Here is a 17,834-nt window from a genome sequence, read left to right as displayed (position 1 = left end):
TCCCAGTTAAATGCTAAATAGCTCCAGAACTAAAAACTAATTACCGTAGTTCAAATAACAGTGCAAGTTGTAAAGCTATTTCTGAAATTATGTCACACTTAGAAAGTGGCATATGTTCCAAACTGCACCCATAAAATGTTATAAAAATGGGTGATCAGACTATTCTGTGCTCTTCATATGAAGCTGAAACCTGTATCTCAGGGAATTCTCCAGACTTTTGTAGTCAAAATGCACTCTAGTCTCTGCCACCACTCAGGGGACTGCAGGTGTACACCCGTTGTCCATTGTGTTCCTCATCCATCTGCCTTCAAAGAAGCAATGACAGGGAGCATGTTTCCCCTACCCTGCCAAAAAGGACACACTGCTCCAACTCCCTGTTCACCTGGGACTGCAGAGCTGAAAAGAAGCATCTTCTGGCATTTACCAGCAGACAGGGGACAAAGGGCTGATGGGTTGTGAAGGGTTTTTATGTTTTTGTGTGAATGTTTTATTTTAGTATACTAGAATCTGCTTTGAGGATCATTCAATTGAAAGGCAGGATAGAAATCTTATAAATAATGAATTAATAAAACAGGAACTCACATGAGAGGGTGCAGGAGTCCCAAAATATATTTAGGGGGGGAAATTAAGGAGGCAATCTCCACCCTCACCCCACCCAAAAAAAGGAAACACAGCTCATTGAGGACTGAACATGCTCAGTTGCCACAGAATGCTGAGGGAGAGTAGCTGGAAGTCTGAACAAAAGCACTCAGCACTGCAATGTTTTGTCCCAAAGGTTCCCTCAAATAATCAAGTGCCTATCAGTTTGGAGGTGAAATGGGACCAACCAAAAACAAGATATAGGTTTCTGCATATTCTGGGGACTCCCTAGGAACACAGAAGTATTTAAGTTTGTAAACCAAACTAACAATAAAAAAAAATCAAAACCCAGAAAACAGGCTGCCAATGGTTTCTGAGCTTCCAAGACGTCCAGAATGCCAAGATGGCAGGTGAGGAAGAGAGAAAGAAGCGTCAATTGGCCGGCTCAAGTTCCTAAGAGCTTTGTCTTCTGGGAGTGGGGAAGACTAGGGTTGCAGAGCTTGTATATGCCATGAGGTTATAAAAAACCTCTCTCCCCTCCACTATGTAGGGATGTTTTGTAACTTTCGTAATATATAATGCCGCAATATATAATGGAAGCAGGCATTTAGAAAAAAATGAAGACAGTAATGATGCTAGTTTCCAGACATGCTGCTGTATATCCTCTTGGGGAAAAGAGGCCAGCTAACAAGAAAACAATCTCAGAAAGCAAATAAGAGATTCAACAGAAAGAGAGGCACCAAATTTCAGCAGAACAGTTAGAAGCAGGACTAAGATTTAGACAAATCCCCAGTTATAACTTGCCAGTCTAAATCCATAATAAATATTGATACAAGATCCTCATACACTGTAAATAATTAAAAAGCTACCACACATTGTTAGACAAAAGTTTACTTTAATAGCTTTTTATTCATTCACAGTAGCACACTTGAATCAAAATAGCCTCAATAAATTGTGTCCTTAAGTTTGTCTCTAAAACTGCCTAAGGATTAACTCAACCAAAGGTTTCATTTATACATTTACTTGTTAAAGTTTGCAGCTCCCTCCCCCCGCCTTTTGTAATATCATGTTGGTATTTAGAGGCTAGAAGAACAGTATTCAATGGTTTTATATTAATATACAAATGCCAAAGTAAAAAAGCCATGTCATTAAAAGACATCCGCCTTCAGCTAAGTAAGCGATTAGTACAGGCAACTCTCATTTTGTGTGCATCACTTCAAACCCAGTAGTAGAAGAAAAAGTGGGCATAATGGGGCAGGGTGGCCAGAATGGGGCAGGTTTATGTGTACTTCGCCAACGTGCACAATGACTTGGAACTGAACTCCCGAGCAAAACAGGTGTTGACTGTGCTTCCTATGTTTGTGTCCAAAACCAGTCCACCATCACATAATGGCTGTCAGTGCAAGTAGAGGTAAAAGGACCCCTGACCATTAGGTCCCGTCGTGACCGACTCTGGGGTTGCGGCGCTCATCTCGCTTTATTGGCTGAGGGAGCCAGCAAACAGCTTGCGGGTCATGTGGCCAGCATGACTAAGCTGCTTCTGGCGAACCAGAGCAGCGCATGGAAACGCTGTTTACCTTCCCGCTGGAGCAGTACCTATTTATCTACTTGCACTATGATGTGCTTTTGAACTGCTAGGTTGGCAGGAGCAGGCAATGGGAGCTCACCCCGTTGTGGGGATTCGAACCACCGACCTTCTGATCGGCAAGTCCTAGGCTCTGTGATTTAACCCACAGTGCCACCCACGTCCCGTCAGTGCAAGTACTTCACTCCTAAACCAAGTTTAAAAATCAACATTCCTAACAGCAAACTCAGGTTGCTTAGTACCAACAAAACAGGAGCCAAAACAGGACCACTGAGAAACTAGAGGGAGATTATCAGCAAACTGAGGTAAAACACAATGATCACAGAAGTACATTTTGCGCAACGGGGGAAGGGGAACGACACAACAGCCCAGCAGCAATCTCATATTGTGTGCCGTATGGGGGTGGGGGAACCAGAGAACTGGTCAGCAGGAGTGAATTAGCCTACATTTATGGTATCCTGACGGAGAACATGGTTGGCCAGCCCCTGAGCAGGGACACTATTGTTAAGGGCTTAAGACAAAACAAAACATTTGTAGGTCTCACTTGCTATGCTCAAAATCAAACAAAAAGAAAGGGCATATCCTTGGCTTTCTAGAATATCGAACCACTGCTGAAAGAATAAAGCCAGGATAAGATCACATACTTGTATAAAAATTAAGAACCTTACCATTTTAGGATCAGATTAAACATTAAAAGGGCCACGTGGCTGCTTGTTGAGAGCTACATCCCCACTTTTCCCCAGTAACATCCTGTAGATGAAGCTGCATGGCATCATCATGCTAATATTTCCTGCCCCACTCTACTAGAAGTCACACATCTTCAGCAGTATACAGGCAACCAGTACAATTATTGTAAAACCAGTGTTATACAGTTACAATGGTACACTGCTCAGCACTCTGAAGGCTGAATTCTGCATTAGTTGCAGCTTCCAAAGTTGCAGCTTCTTCAGAAATAGCAGTATATACAGAACATAATACAAACAAAAGATTACTAATGCATAGGTTAAAATTAGAACACAAGAGCCTGCAGAACCAGGCCAATGCCCATGTAGTCCAGCATCCTGTTCTCACAGCGACCACCTAGATGCCTATGGAAAGCCAAAAAGCAGAACCTGAATGCAGCAGTGATCTCTTCACTTGCGATTCCCAGCAACTGGCATTCAAGGTCATACTGCCTTCAACAGCGTATGTAAGTTACTGTGGCCAGGCTAGCTCAGTCCATAAACAGCAGGACCTGACAAAGCAGCTACAGCTGGAAAAAGGCACCACGCGCCACCAATGCCACCCAGCATCAAGTGCCAATGCTGGAACAAGGAGTACCTCAAACTATGAACCTACTCCTTCAAGGCGACTGCAATCCAATCTGTAACAGGTTGTCTATCTACTTCCCAGACACATGAGCTGCCTACACACACACACACACACACACACACACACCCTCCCTCCATCTCAGGATTCAGTCTCAGTTTAAAATTACTCCCAGAATAATCTACAGGAGTCAAAATCACTATATAAGCTTATAAAACCCCAGTATATATATAACTTAAAAATACCTTTCTTTTCCAGCTATAACATTCAGTTACCCAGCAAAACTTAGTTGTTTTAATCATTGGTAAGATTTTGCACAAAATTTACAAATTTGGATTGGGGGCTCTTTGTGGCCTCAATTTCATCTACAAAATATATGCAAACCATCAGCAACCTCACTCTGAACAAGAGGCCAGATTTAAGGGTAATGATCAAATATCTTCCTTCAAAAGAATCAATAAAGCCCTCAGACAGCCCCCAATTACCAGTGTGAGAGAATGTGGAACCTGTGTGTGTCCTGTAGCTTATGTTTACCAAAATCCTTCCCATAATGTTTCATGCCATATCAGAATGTTGCAATAACGAACAAGTGGTCCTATTCAGAGCAAGACATCCAATGAGGCAATATGTACCATCCAAACCCAAGCATGGCATAAAATTCTGGTTATGATTCCACCAGAAACTAACAACTCATTTACAGGGTTCTGAATGGAATAAAAGCGAGACTTTTTTCACCAGCATGCCATTAGCAAAGGAATTAGCAATGAAAAGCTTAGGTCTGACTGGTACACTGAAAATCAGAACTCTCTCTCCCCCCACCCCCACCCCAGTTCTTTCTTACTGAGAATTGTCAGCATCAGCAGTTTTAATGTCTGTTAAAGGACCATGATTCTCCTTTCTTCAATGCATATTGAGCAATTTCAGACCAGAATGCCAAGCCTGAGATTGTTCTTTATTATAATAAAACTAAAGGTGACATAAGATGGTTTTCATACACTTCCATGATCCAACTGTAGCCAATGGTGGGTTTGTTTTTCCAAATACTTTACAGTATATGTTTAAATGCACGTTTTGGGAAAGCTGAACAAACCACAATGGTGTGAACATCCCAAAAGATGTTTCTTCTCAGTAGGCCTTATCCCAAGGTCAATACCAACTTTGGGATGTGTCTAGAAACATGGTCAGCTTACCTGGAACATCAAGACAGGCAGCCTCAGAAACGGAAGGCCTGCTTTCCACTGCTAGCATCTACAGAGAAATGTGTCATCTTCGGAGTCAATGCAATGACAGAAAATCAGAGCCTCGCTGTTTTATGTAACTTTTTCCTGTCCTACACGCGCCATTGCAAAACGTGATGGTGCATATATTGCTCAAGCAGTATGTACTATGACTGCCAGTTCTATAAAATGCTTTTGTTATTACATGTAATTTGTAATTACTTATTATTGCACTGCTATAGTGATATATCATTTTTCGTTTAGTCGTGTCCAACTCTTCGTGACCCCATGGACCAGAGCACGCCAGGCACTCCTGTCTTCCACTGCCTCCCACAGTTTGGTCAAACTCATGTTCGTAGCTTCAAGAACACTGTCCAACCATCTCACCCCGTCGTCCCCTTCTCCTTGTGCTCTCCATCTTTCCCAACATCAGGGTCTTTTCCAGGGAGTCTTCTCTTCTCATGAGGTGGCCAAAGTATTGGAGCCTCAACTTCACGATCTGTCCTTTCAGTGAGCACTCAGGGCTGATTTCCTTAAGAATGGAGAGGTTTGATCTGCTTGCAGTCCATGGGACTCTCAAGAGTCTCCTCCAACACCATAATTCAAAAGCATCAATTCTTCAGCGATCAGCCTTCTTTATGGTATGCATACAATGGTACAATACTGAAGTTCTTAAAACTGTGGGCTTACTTAGTTCCAACACACTGTCATGTTTTGTATCTTAAACTATAGGGTATCCTTCACCTTGATGACTTATGTGCACCGTTTTTTACTTGAAAATGGTGTCATGCTTAATAACTTCCACCAGGTTTATTTGCATCACTTCCTAGATGTATACTTAAATCTCAAACCCAGATTGAAAGTCAGTATTTCTATCAACTGAGGGTTAATCATCTGCGTTCCCCACTAAACAAATTAATCAAGATAAAAACCACACTGCCAGTACATATTCAAGTGTAACAGCAATACTGAGTTAGTTTTCACTGCTCTGACTTCCACACATTTTTAGAAAATACTCTTAATCAAAGCTAAACAGATTAACAACATTCCCCAAGTGTCTGTTATGGTATCAAAAGTATGTTCCTCCAGGTACTGCTAGCGAGACTAATACTTTTAAGATAGACTTCCATTTTCTCCTGCTGTTGCTCTACTGACAGTGAAATCTTGCATTGTAATGGCAAGCTTTCAAGATTAAGAAAACTGCTATATTCAGATGAGTGGAAGATGAGGGAAATGGAAGAAGTCTCCTCTCTCCTACGCAATGCTAAGGTGGCATGAAGGAAATCTCTTTCTCCTCCCTCCCTATACCACTAGGAATGAGGAGAAGAGTGAGTCACTGAGGAGCAAAGTACAGTATGAGATGCAGAATCTAGAGTCATCCAGTGAAGCTGAGATTCAGAACAGAAAAAAGGAAGTATTTCTTTGCATGGCGGATACATAATTTGTGGAATTCACTACCAGAATGTGTAGTGATAGCCACCAACTTGGATAGCTTTAAAATGAAATTGGATAAATTTATAGAAGATAAGGCTACGAATGGCTACTTGTAGTGATGACTATTACCTCCAGTCTTGGAGGTAGCATTTATATTAATATCAGTTGCTGGGGAACACGAGTGGAAGAATGTTATTGCACTTGTGCCCTAATTGTTGGCTTTCCATAGGATTCTGATTGTCCATTGTAGAAACATAATGCTGGTTTAGACTGATACAACAGGACTCTTACGTTCTTTCGAGGGCAAGCATTTGAGTCAGGGATTGTTTGAACTGAGTGGAAGAAGCAGCTGCAGAAAAAGAATTGTCTGGAGAGTACATTTAGGATCTATTCAAACTTCCTTGTTGTAGAAAAAAGCCCTCTGGTCTGTGAGCTGAGGAAATGTGATCACAGCTGGGGAAGCTTGCTTCTCAACTGTAGGAAAAAGGATATGTGAGGATTGAAGCTCCTTCCACTTCCTGGTTCAGCCCTGGGTGTCCCATCTTCACAAATCCAAAAGCGATACAAGATGGAGTAATGTTTCGAAGGTAATGGCATGATTTTTAAGGAAATATAGATTTGCAAGGAACCCCTGCTCTTTTAATACTAAATATTAAAGGACAGTTGCAGTAGTTCACTTTGGGGCATGCATGGAATAGATTTAGTAAAGGAGTATCTGGCAACCTTGAGTTTTCAGCTATATGATCATGAACAGCATACTGGTAGCATGGGCAGGGCTTGCATTGTCCAACAAGGATTTACAGAAAAAATAATTCCCACTTCTGGTGGCAATACTTTCTTTTTGAAGAAGAGACTTGGAAGTTTATATCCAGCCACGTAAATTCCACTGGTGCACACCACTCTAGCCTCATAGCCAAAGTAGAAGAAAACTGCTCATTTTTAGAGCTTCTAAAGTATGTGTTTTTTTTACAGTGTGGAACAACCAATAGCAACAACCAGATTAGACTGGCATCATAGACATCAGAGAAGACACGTGTGTTAAGCTGACTGTGAAGGAAATTCAACAACACACATTTTAGCACCAATTTTCTGCTTTTGCTAGCTCCTTCTGCCTGAATCCATGCCTTACTCCATTTTGTATCTTTTTGCACACTTATGATTACTTCATTAGGACATTTTTGATGTGCTCATACACAGCAGAACTACAAGTCATTTATTTGTTCCATTCCATTTAAGGAACACACAAGATAGTTTACAACAGGGGTGGCCAACTTCCAAGAGACTGCGATCTACTCACAGAATTAAAAACTGGCAGTGATCTACCCCAGTTGTTGAGCTTTTTGGGGGGAGGGGGAAAAGCCCTGTTTTTAGGGGGTTCGGAATGCATAAGTTGCTTAGCTTTGGGAGGAGGGCACAACGTTTTTACATTATTTTGGGGTCAAAGAAAATAGCAACTCACCAAAGGATCGCTGGGGGGAAAACAGCCTTGGTTTCTAAACTCCGTCTTCTGGTGCATGGGTACTGACAATGACAGTGTCCCTGGATCATTTAGCACCTCTCTTGAAACAATTGCACTGGCTACCTATTTGTTACAAAGTCTAACTAATGATGAATTTTGAATATAAAGCCTTAAACACTTTTTAACAGCTTTGAGCTTTTTGAGGTGTGGTTTTTTAAAATTAATCAATGTGTATAAATTTTATGATTTCAAACCAGCTTAGGGCTCAACTACCTGAAAGAACACCTCTCCTGCCCAATTATATTCTGTTCTGGATCTGAGATCACGAGGCACACAGTTTTATGTTGCAGTATCATCAGTGGGAGTTTGGTTCGCTGGAAACCAGAACAGGGCTTTCTCTGCAGTGGCACCCTGGTTCCGGAATGCTCTCTTGCCTGAATTCAGGCAGGCTCCTACACTGAGCTGTTTTCAGTGACAGTTTAAAACATTTCTGTTCTTCCAAACCTTTGAACAACAGCAGTGAGCTTTTATTTTTGTTTTCAAATATGAGAAATACTGTGGGGTTGGGTTTTTTTACTATTTATGCTTAAAGGTTTTTTATTCATTTACTGTTGTGGTTATCTACTGAATTTTTTGCACAGAGTACATATTCTGTAACATTAGGGTAAGGGGTTAGATATAGGTTTTTTATCTATCTTCCTATAAAAATACTAATCTAGGAATACTGGCATAATCAGAGCTAAGAGCTAAGCTATGTTCAGAAGTCCCTGGTTAAAATGTCACCTGCCCAGATACTTCTAAACTATCAAGCAGGGCTTAAAAGCTACAGCCTTAACCTACTGCTCACCTCCCCAGCAACTGGTGTTCAAAACCACACTGCCCATAAATGTGGACATGTCATTTATTTATTATAGCAAATATTGTTGACAGACCAGTCCTCCATAAATTTCTCCAGTGCCCTTTTAAACCATCCAAGTTGCGGGCCATTTCAACTTTTGATAGCAGCGAATTTAATACATTAATAAAATGTTGTGTGAAAATGCACTTCCTTTTGTCTGTTCAAAATCTACTGTCAATCACTTTTACAGCTCAAACTCGAGTTCTATTATTATGAGGGGGTAAAGTTTCTATCTTTTCTCACCAAAGCATTACTGATGTTTCAAAAAACAAACCACCTGACTTATTTAGTAAGCCCTAAGAGATAGGAAATCATCACTATTCAACAAAGGTTTTCACTTCCTACAGAACACAGGGTACAGATCTGAAAACAGAAGACTGTTCAAGACATGATGACAAGCTGGAGGACATTTAAGTATGAAAATGGTTGAAGTTTTTGTTATTTATTTATTTCCTTTCCTTCACCCTAAGGTCAGATCACATTAAAACACAGTATTAAAAACAGCTTAAAACAACTTACAATAACAATAATAAAGTGTGTCCTAAAATATACAACTCATGTCAAAAGCCAGGATAGAGGTGGCTCTTTAGCATTCATTCTCCAGAAGCTGTATAATGGTGACAGACACACCGCTATGGAGAGAGTTCCACAGCTTCCAGGCCGCCACCATCACCCTGCTGATCTCAGCACCTAAGAGGGTCTGTAAGGAAGGAGGCAATCTTTCAGGTATTTGGGGTCTGAGTCATTTAGTGCTTTAAACACTAATGTGAGTGCCTTGAATTAGGCCCAGAAATGAACTGGCAACAAGTGCAGTTGGGTTAAATCAGGGGTTATACGAGACCTAAATGGACCCCAACCAGTAACCTAGCTGTTGCATTTTGGGCCAACTGAAGCTTTGTGGTCAGTTTCAAGAGCAGTCCATGCAGAGCTCATTGCAAGAATCCAATCAGGAAGTTACTAAAGCATGAAGTACAGTGGCCAAGTCATCTCTGTCCAAAAAGGATCGTAGCTGGCAAACCAACTGGAGTTGAAAACAGACATTCCTAGTCTCCAATATTCCCTGAGTCTCCAATGTTGAATCCAGGAGCACTCCAGAACTGTTAATCTGTTCGTTCCAGGGGAAGCCACTTCCCCACCTCTTAGACAAAAGAACCTGGGGCACATAACACCTTACTGTTTTCAGGATTCAGTCTCAGTTTAATAGCCCATGTCCAACCCATTACTGCCTCCAAGCACTGGTCTAACACCTCAGCCACCTTTCCTGATTCAGATGAAACAGAGAGCTAGCGTTAAATAGAGCTAAAAGAACAAATCCTAACAAACAGAATGACGGATCTTCATTCTAGGGAAAATAAGATGGAAGGCAAGTGTAAATAGGCTGCTATCAGCTTCCAAATATTAAAAATGATAAAAGCTATTGTTTTTTTAATTGCATAAGGAAAGAAACAGAAAATGTTTTAAATATTTATTTGTGTTTTATTTATTAAATGTGTATACCACCCTTCATCTGAAGATCTCAGGATAGTTCACAGAATAAAACCACAAAGTACATAATAAAAACAAGAACAAAACAAACCAGTACCCCACAAACACAATACAGCAAATATAAGAGGTTGCAATTAGGAAATAGGTTTTGCCTTCCTCACTTTGAAATACCACAAGTGCTACACCATTTGTGTTAATTTATCTAACATCTAATTGCCAACCATATCCTAACTATATTTATGCCCAGCACAAAAATGTTATCTATGGTATTAACGAAAAGCACTATATATAATACAACAGATATTACAGCACCTTATATTGATTGTTGTCAGCAGGAAGTATCCAAAACCAGTACCTTCGGATATCACCACTGGAATACCCACTGTTCTGCTACTATTGTGTGTTAGATACGAGAATCTCCAGAAGCATCCAGATTTCAAGTAAACTATCACCTAATTCTATTTCTGTTACCCCAAGAGCAGGGGTAGGCAACCTAAGGCCCATGGGCCGGATGCGGCCCATGCCTTCTCAATCTGGCCTGCGGACAGTCCGGGAATCAGCGTGTTTTTACAGGAGTAGAATGTGTCCTTTTATTTAAAATGCATCTCTGTGTTATTTTTAGGGCATAGGAATTTGTGTTCATTCCCCCCCCCAAAAAAATAGTCCAGCTCACCACATGGTCTGAGGGACTGTGGCTGGCACACAACTGGAAAAGGTTGCTGACCCCTGCCCAAGAGGAATATAGTGTCTAGATGTCAAAAGCTGAATACACGGTATTGGAGGGGATACTATCAATGAAGATTGCTGGTGTCCTCCAAATGTTTTAGACTACAGCTCTAATCAGGCACACCCATCAGACCCTAACTATGTTCAGGAAAGATGGGAATTGTAGGACAGCAACATCTAGAAATGAGTAGGGGTTCAAGCACTTGAATCACTGGGTGTCCTCCAACTTTAGAGTCCCACAATATGTAAATAAATTTCACTTTATGGAAAAGAGAACACATATCCACAACAGATGCTAGAATATGTATGTACTCTGAATTATTTGAAATTTTAAGCCCATTACTGCTCCATTTTATTTTCAATTTATACCTTATTTCTCATGGTTTAAGACAATCCTTTATGACAACACAAAATATGTGATTATGGCATCTGGGCCACAGTCAGACCTAAAATGTAAACAAGCTATAAAAATGTTCAAAAAGTGAAAATCTGCACAGTAAAGTTGAGCTTTTTCTTTTTCTAGTTTTGCCCCCCAAAATTAGACATTTTTGAGCTTTCCTGAGCTAACTCGGCAAAAACAACACTGCCAACATCAGCTACCATACGTCCAGATTTCCCTGGACATTTAGCCGATTTCTATCCAGACACTGCTTGCGGCTCCAATATTCTGGATACGGCAACCATGACAGAAAGGAGTTTTCCATAAAGTTTCTATGGTTGCAATCCAAGGCACAATTAGAATTATACTCCACTCAAACCAGTAGGATTTAGGTCTAAGAATAAGTTACCAAGCATCACTATTTATTCTGGACTTAGGAAACAATCATTTTACTATTTCTCTGAAAGATAAAGCCTACACAATATACGTTAAATTTGTGGGCATGTAAAATGCCACAATGGCTTGCATTTTTCTCGTCTCTCTTTTTCTTCAGTGCATTTGTACTACAATGATGCTCCACAGGTCTCATTCTTCCATTTATATCTAAACACAGAATATCAGAGCAGTACAGAGAACTCTGAAGACAGCAGCCACACACCTGTACTATGATCTCTACCAAGGTGAAGCAAAGAGGTCAGCATAGCCACTTCCTGGCTTTCTGCCATAACACAATGCATGAAGATGCAGTAGCCATTCTAACACTTAGCTGAACATTTTGAGTACAGTGGTACCTAGGGGTACCGTATTTTTCGCCCTATAGGACGCACTTTTTCCCCTCCAAAAATGAAGGGGAAATATGGGTGCGTCCTATGGGGCGAATGCAGGCTTTCGCTGAAGCTTGGAGAGCGAGAGGGGTCGGTGCGCACCGACCCCTCTCACTCTCCAGGCTTCAGGAAGACATCCGCAGCCTAGGCAGCCCTGCGGGAGTTCCCGCAGGGATGTCTAGGCTGCGGATAGCAGCCTGCTTCCTGGAGCGTCAGGCGCCCTGAAAGCAGAGCGCCCGGCGCTTCGGGAATACATCCGCAGCCTAGGCAGCCCTGTGGGAAGTCCCGCAGGGATGTCTAGGCTGCGGGTAGCAGCCTGCTTCCCGGAGCATCGGGCGCTCTGCTTTCAGGGCGCCCGGCGCTTCGGGAACACATCCGCAGCGTGGGAGCCCTGCAGGAGTTCCCCGCAGGGCTCCCCACGCTGCGGATAGCAGCCTGCCGCCCGGTGGGCGGGGCGCCCTGAATCAGAGCGCCCCTTGCACTGGGCAGACATCGGCCAGCCCCACAAGCTCGGGGAACAGCAGGGAGGTGCAGCGCCGCCATCCCGCTGTTCCTCGACCTGGTTCGGTTTCTCCAACCTGCTTTTTTGGGGGGAAAATAAAGGGGGGAAAATTTTCCTTTATTTCCCCCCAAAAAAACTAGGTGCGTCCTATGGGACGGAGCGTCCTATGGGACGAAAAATACAGTAAATACGCTTCAGGTTACAGACTCCGCTAACCCAGAAATATTGCCTCAGGTTAAGAACTTTGCTTCAGGATGAGAACAGAAATTGTGAAGCAGCACAGCAGGAGGCCCCGTTAGCTAAAGTGGTGCTTCAGGTTAAGAACAGTTTCAGGTTAAGAACAGACCTCCGGAACGAATTAAGTACTTAACCCGAGGTACCACTGTACTTCATCTCAGGAGCTCACACACAGTAATCTTAGAAAACACTCTGAAATAATACTTACTACCCCAAGCAATTAAGCAACTGTTCATTCTCTTTATGGAAATCTTACACAAACTGTAATGCTTTTTCTAAAGTTGATGATGATAGCATTTATAAAGTTTTACATACAATACTGAAAAGAATCCATTTGTTAATTGAACACATCCCATACACACCCAGCACATGCACTACAAATTCTACTAAAGTTACCCAAAATACTTTTCATGCAACTGAGCATTTATAGGTCCGTGTTAAGACAAATTAGTAGTACTGAACAAGCCCCAGGTGGCAAACTGAACCTGCCACTTATGCATAGCTGTTTTGATATTTCGTATCGGGTTGTGTAGGACCCAAAGAAAGACAACCAGAGGTGTGTATGGCTGTCATAATGCTGTGCTTAAATGAAGGGCAATATTCTGAAGCTTAATGTACTCTTTCAGTTCTGAACATTAAGTTTCATAACTGGATGTTTAACTGGAAGGCCATTGATATGCCCAAATATAAAAGCATTTAGTGAGCAAACTTTACAGAGTTTTCTGTTCAAAAAGCATATACAGTGATTTAAACATTAAAGTCTACTTTATGTCCATGTAAACCTGCATTTATGCATACTTTGATTTATCTGGTTATCTGCAGCAGAAATCACATTAAGTTGTAAATTTGCTGCAATCTTTATGTAGTTTAATAACACTTGTATCCAGAATTCCACAGCAGTACACAGAAACCTTTTAGAGAAGTAGCAATGTTAGTCCGTTGAAACAGACTTTTATGAATGTCTACTGTTAATACACTAAAACACTAGCAGCAGCCATTCAGTTTCAATGCGATTCACCAGACACTTCAGCTCGGAATTCTTCTGGCATTCTGTTGTGAGAATATGCCCAATGTTACCTTTAAAAAGCAAGTTTCTGATGTTGGCTAGGAACTCTCTGCTCCTTGAGATCAATTCCCTCACTTTTCCTGCCCACCACAACCAGTCCTGAAAAGAAGGGGGAAATCTTCCGGATTTTCTATTCACACTCGCGCCATATGCACGATAATTTGAAAACCGTGTACATTATCTAAGATATAATCAGTGGGGCAGCTTTTATTCATTGCTAGATTCTGCAACACAAGGGGTTCGCACAGTATCACAGAAACAGTTGGGATGGTAACTTTAAATACAAAACTTTTTGATGGGTCGCGTAATAGGGCTGGAAATAACATGCCCTCGAGACGCCTAATCTCTTCGCACGTCCCGGATCTTCATCATCAAATGGCTGCAAGAAAAAGGCCAGAAACTTCCTCTTCACTCCGCCGCCACCCCGCACAGCGATCTCCTCAAAGTGCGCGCTCGCCCACAGACACACACGCACAATATACTTTAGGCCCCCTTCCTCCCCACCTACCAGCGAAGCGCTACCCGGCACGCGCGCATTACTTCCATTCCCGGCCTCTCCCTTGGCCTACAGGGCTGACCTTAAACAGCCCGGCCGGGTCTCCCCAGCAGCCGGGCCCGGGGTAGAGGACCTCGGAAGTGTGGCGAAAGTTCTTAGGCCCCCTTCGAGCTTGAGGGAAGTCGCGTGTGCCGCGGAAGGGAAGGGGGCTGAGGGGAAAGCGGCCCCTGAAGCCCCGCGTCACCCGACGCAGCGCCGCCGCCCACACGCCGGGCCCAGGAGAGGCCGCCGCACACCGAAGGGCGCTGGCAACTCTTTCCCGTCGGCTACTCCGCCTCAGACCAGGCCTGCGAACTCCGGCCTCCAGCCCCAGGCTCCAGAGCGGTATCAGCGGCCGCCAGCCGCTCCCAACCCCCCACCACCAACAGCCGGGGCCTACCCGTCCCGCGCTCCCTTGCCGGGCCCCGTCCCCACCTCTTGGTTGAAGGCGTTCACAGCCTCCATGGCTGTGGCTCGGCGGCCTCTTGCTACCGCGCGCGGAGGAGCCCCGAAGGAAGCGGCGGGACGTCGTTCTCGTCGGCCTCCCGCCTTCAGGGCCTCGGCGCTAACATGTCCGTTTGGCGGCAGCCCGCAGCGCGTCTCGTTGGCGAGGCAGCCGCGCAGACTGTCTCCCCCTCAGCGGGACGGCGGCGCCCACGCCGCGAACAGCACCCTGGGATAGCGCAGGCCTCCGAGTTGCGCGCCACCCATCGGAAGAAAGGAGAGCAGCCGACCAAACCCCCGCCCCGCCCCCGGAGACGGGCATATCAACGAACAAGCGCGCGCGCGTGCGCTTAAGGAGCGCCACGTGACAGAGCTCGCCCTTTTGCCTCGCGCCCAACGCTTTCATCGCCTGTTTCCGGACACTCCCCCCCCCCCCCGCCCTGACGTCGACCTCGCTTTAAGTCTTGGGAAAGGCAGCGAGTTGAATCCTCCGCACTTTAACTGAGAAGGGGCTGGACGTTGTGCCAAAGGAAACGTGACTGCAGCCTCAGTGTTGCCCATTTCATCCCATAAAAGTCAATATTGGCTAGGGTGGGTTTTCGAAGCAAGCAGCAACCGTTGTTTCCCAGGTATCCTTGCAAGCATAAGAAGGCAACGCAGAGCAGGAGAAGAAGAGCCTTCAGAAATGTGTACAGCAACTGAGGGGAGTAGTGTTCCTACTTAGACATAGGAAGATGACAGGGGCTTCTGATAAATAAATGTCCCTATTTTCATTACTCAAACTTGGGAGGGTATAGCTGCAGTTGCACAGAGCTAAACATATTGAGGTTTTACTGCCTTAAAAATGCAATGGTTTCAGAAGTCACGTGTCAGACTCTCATGCTTTGTTTTCATTAGTTGTCAGCAGAATGTAACAGGGAGCCGTTAATCAGAACGCTCTAATAGTCTTACTGAGGCAAGACAACGGTCCAGCACATCCACTGCCACCCCTGCAGATGTACAGGAAAGGTAGAGCTGTGTGCCACCAGCATACTGCTGACAGCGCACTTCAAAATTCTGCATGACCCCACCCAGTGGCTTCATATAGATATTAAACAACATGGGGGATAGAATTGAACCCTGAGGGACTCCACAACCAGGGACCCCATGGTGCCGAATAGCACTCCCCAAGCATCACCCGTTGAAGACAACCAACCAAGCAGGATTGGAACCACAGCAAAGCAGTTCTACCCACCCACAGTTCAGATAGGCCTTCCAGGAGGAAACCATGGTAGATGGTATCAAAAACCACTAATAGTATGAGAAACATTAACAGAGATAGAGTACTACTTCTGTACTACTTCTGGCAGAGGTCATAATAAAACAACAACAACAGTAATAATAGGTATTATTATTTATACCCTGCCCATCTGGGTTTCCCCAGTCACTCTGGGCGGCTCCCAACAGAATTAAAAGCATAATAAAACATCAAACATTAAAAACCTCCCTAAACAGTGCTCCCTTCAAATGTCTTCTAAAAGTCAGATAGTTGTTAATTTCCTTGACATCTATTTTTTTTTAAAGATATTTATTGAAATTTTACAGACAAAAGAAAGTTACAGAATAAGAAAAGAAAAATAGAAAAATAAAAAGACAAAGAAAAATACAAAATACATTAAAAAAATAAAAAACAATTAAAAACAGATCAATCTTTTCATATCTTATATTTCAATTACTTGCTTCCTGACCTCCTCACACCTCCCTTTTTTGTATTCCAATTCACAGTTAATTCAGCAAATCCTTTCCCTCTTTGTTTTTATCTTAATTCTATGTCTTAACATATTATAACTTCATATTTTCATCTAATTATCAGTCCATTTTTACATATTCTTTTTAACCTTATTGCTAAAGCCACTTCATTTCAATCCAGCATCATTTTAGCATTCATTAATTTTACAATGTTTCTGCAAATAATCTTTAAACTTCTTCCAATCTTCTTCCACCAACTCTTCTCCCTGGTCTCGGATTCTGCCAGTCATTTCCGCCAGTTCCATATAGTCTATCACTTTCATCTGCCATTCTTCCAAGGTGGGTAAATCTTGTGTCTTCCAATACTTTGCGATGAGAATTCTTGCTGCTGTTGTTGCATACATAAAGAAAGTTCTGTCCTTCTTTGGCACCAATTGGCCGACCATGCTCAGGAGAAAGGCCTCTGGTTTCTTCAGGAAGGTATACTTAAATACCTTTTTCATTTCATTATAGATCATCTCCCAGAAAGCCTTAATCCTTGGGCACGTCCACCAAAGGTGAAAGAATGTACCTTCATTTTCTTTACATTTCCAACACTTATTATCGGGCAAATGATATATTTTTGCAAGCTTGACTGGTGTCATGTACCACCTGTATATCATTTTCATAATATTCTCTCTTAAGGCATTACATGCCGTGAATTTCATACCTGTGGTCCACAACTGTTCCCAGTCAGCAAACATTATGTTATGTCCAACATCTTGTGCCCATTTTATCCCAGTCAGCAAACATTATGTTATGTCCAACATCTTGTGCCCATTTTATCATAGCAGATTTAACCATTTCATCCTGAGTGTTCCATCTCAACAGCAAGTTATACATTCTTGATAATATCTTAGTTTTGGGATCTAACAGTTCTGTTTCCAATTTTGATTTTTCCACCTGGAAACCAGTTTTTTTGTCCAAGTTGTAGACCTCCCTTATTTGATAATAATGAAGCCAATCTCGCACTTTATCTTTTAGTTTCTCAAAACTCTGCAATTTCAGTTTGTCACCCTCCTGTTCCAAAATCTCCCAATATTTTGGCCATTTGGCCTCCATATTGAGCTTTTTCTGAGCCTTCGCTTCCATCGGTGATAGCCACCTTGGGGTTTTATTTTCAAGTAAATCTTTATATCTTGTCCAGACATTAAACAATGCTCTGTTAATTTCCTTGACATCTAATGGGAGGGCGTAGGAAGAGGGGCGGTGGGGGCGGACCACCCTGGGTACAGTCACTGAGGGGGTGACATTTGACGTGCCACCCACCCACAACTCACAAGCCTACCCCGAGCTGTTGAGGTAAGGGGGAAGCTGTGCTGCTTTGCTGGCGGCATTCCCCCCTTCCCCCTTCATTTTGACAGCTTGGGGAACGCTTGGGAGTCGTGG

At 43.1% G+C, this 17,834-nt stretch overlaps 1 protein-coding gene across 5 annotated transcripts in view; it reads right to left on the bottom strand.

The window, feature by feature from the left end:
• SCAF4 (SR-related CTD associated factor 4) overlaps nucleotides 1–14,970 on the bottom strand; it is a 43,487-nt gene extending 28,517 nt beyond the window's left edge. For 2 of the 5 annotated variants that reach the window (XM_083611897.1, XM_083611898.1), the window contains exon 1: nucleotides 14,670–14,900. Coding sequence is in view for 2 of the 5 variants with exons in the window: in XM_083611895.1 (XP_083468021.1) it covers nucleotides 14,670–14,699 (30 nt within the window). In the remaining 3 variants the exon portion in view is untranslated. Of the gene's footprint in view, nucleotides 1–14,669 lie in introns of all 5 variants that reach the window. The other 3 variants (XM_083611895.1, XM_083611894.1, XM_083611896.1) reach the window with 3 other exon arrangements.
• Between the last annotated feature and the right edge of the window lie 2,864 nt (nucleotides 14,971–17,834).

Source organism: Podarcis filfolensis (assembly GCF_964270895.1).
Source record: "Podarcis filfolensis genome assembly, chromosome: 4".
Taxonomy (NCBI): Eukaryota; Metazoa; Chordata; class Lepidosauria; order Squamata; family Lacertidae; genus Podarcis; species Podarcis filfolensis.
This window is presented reverse-complemented; position numbering and strand designations above follow the sequence as displayed.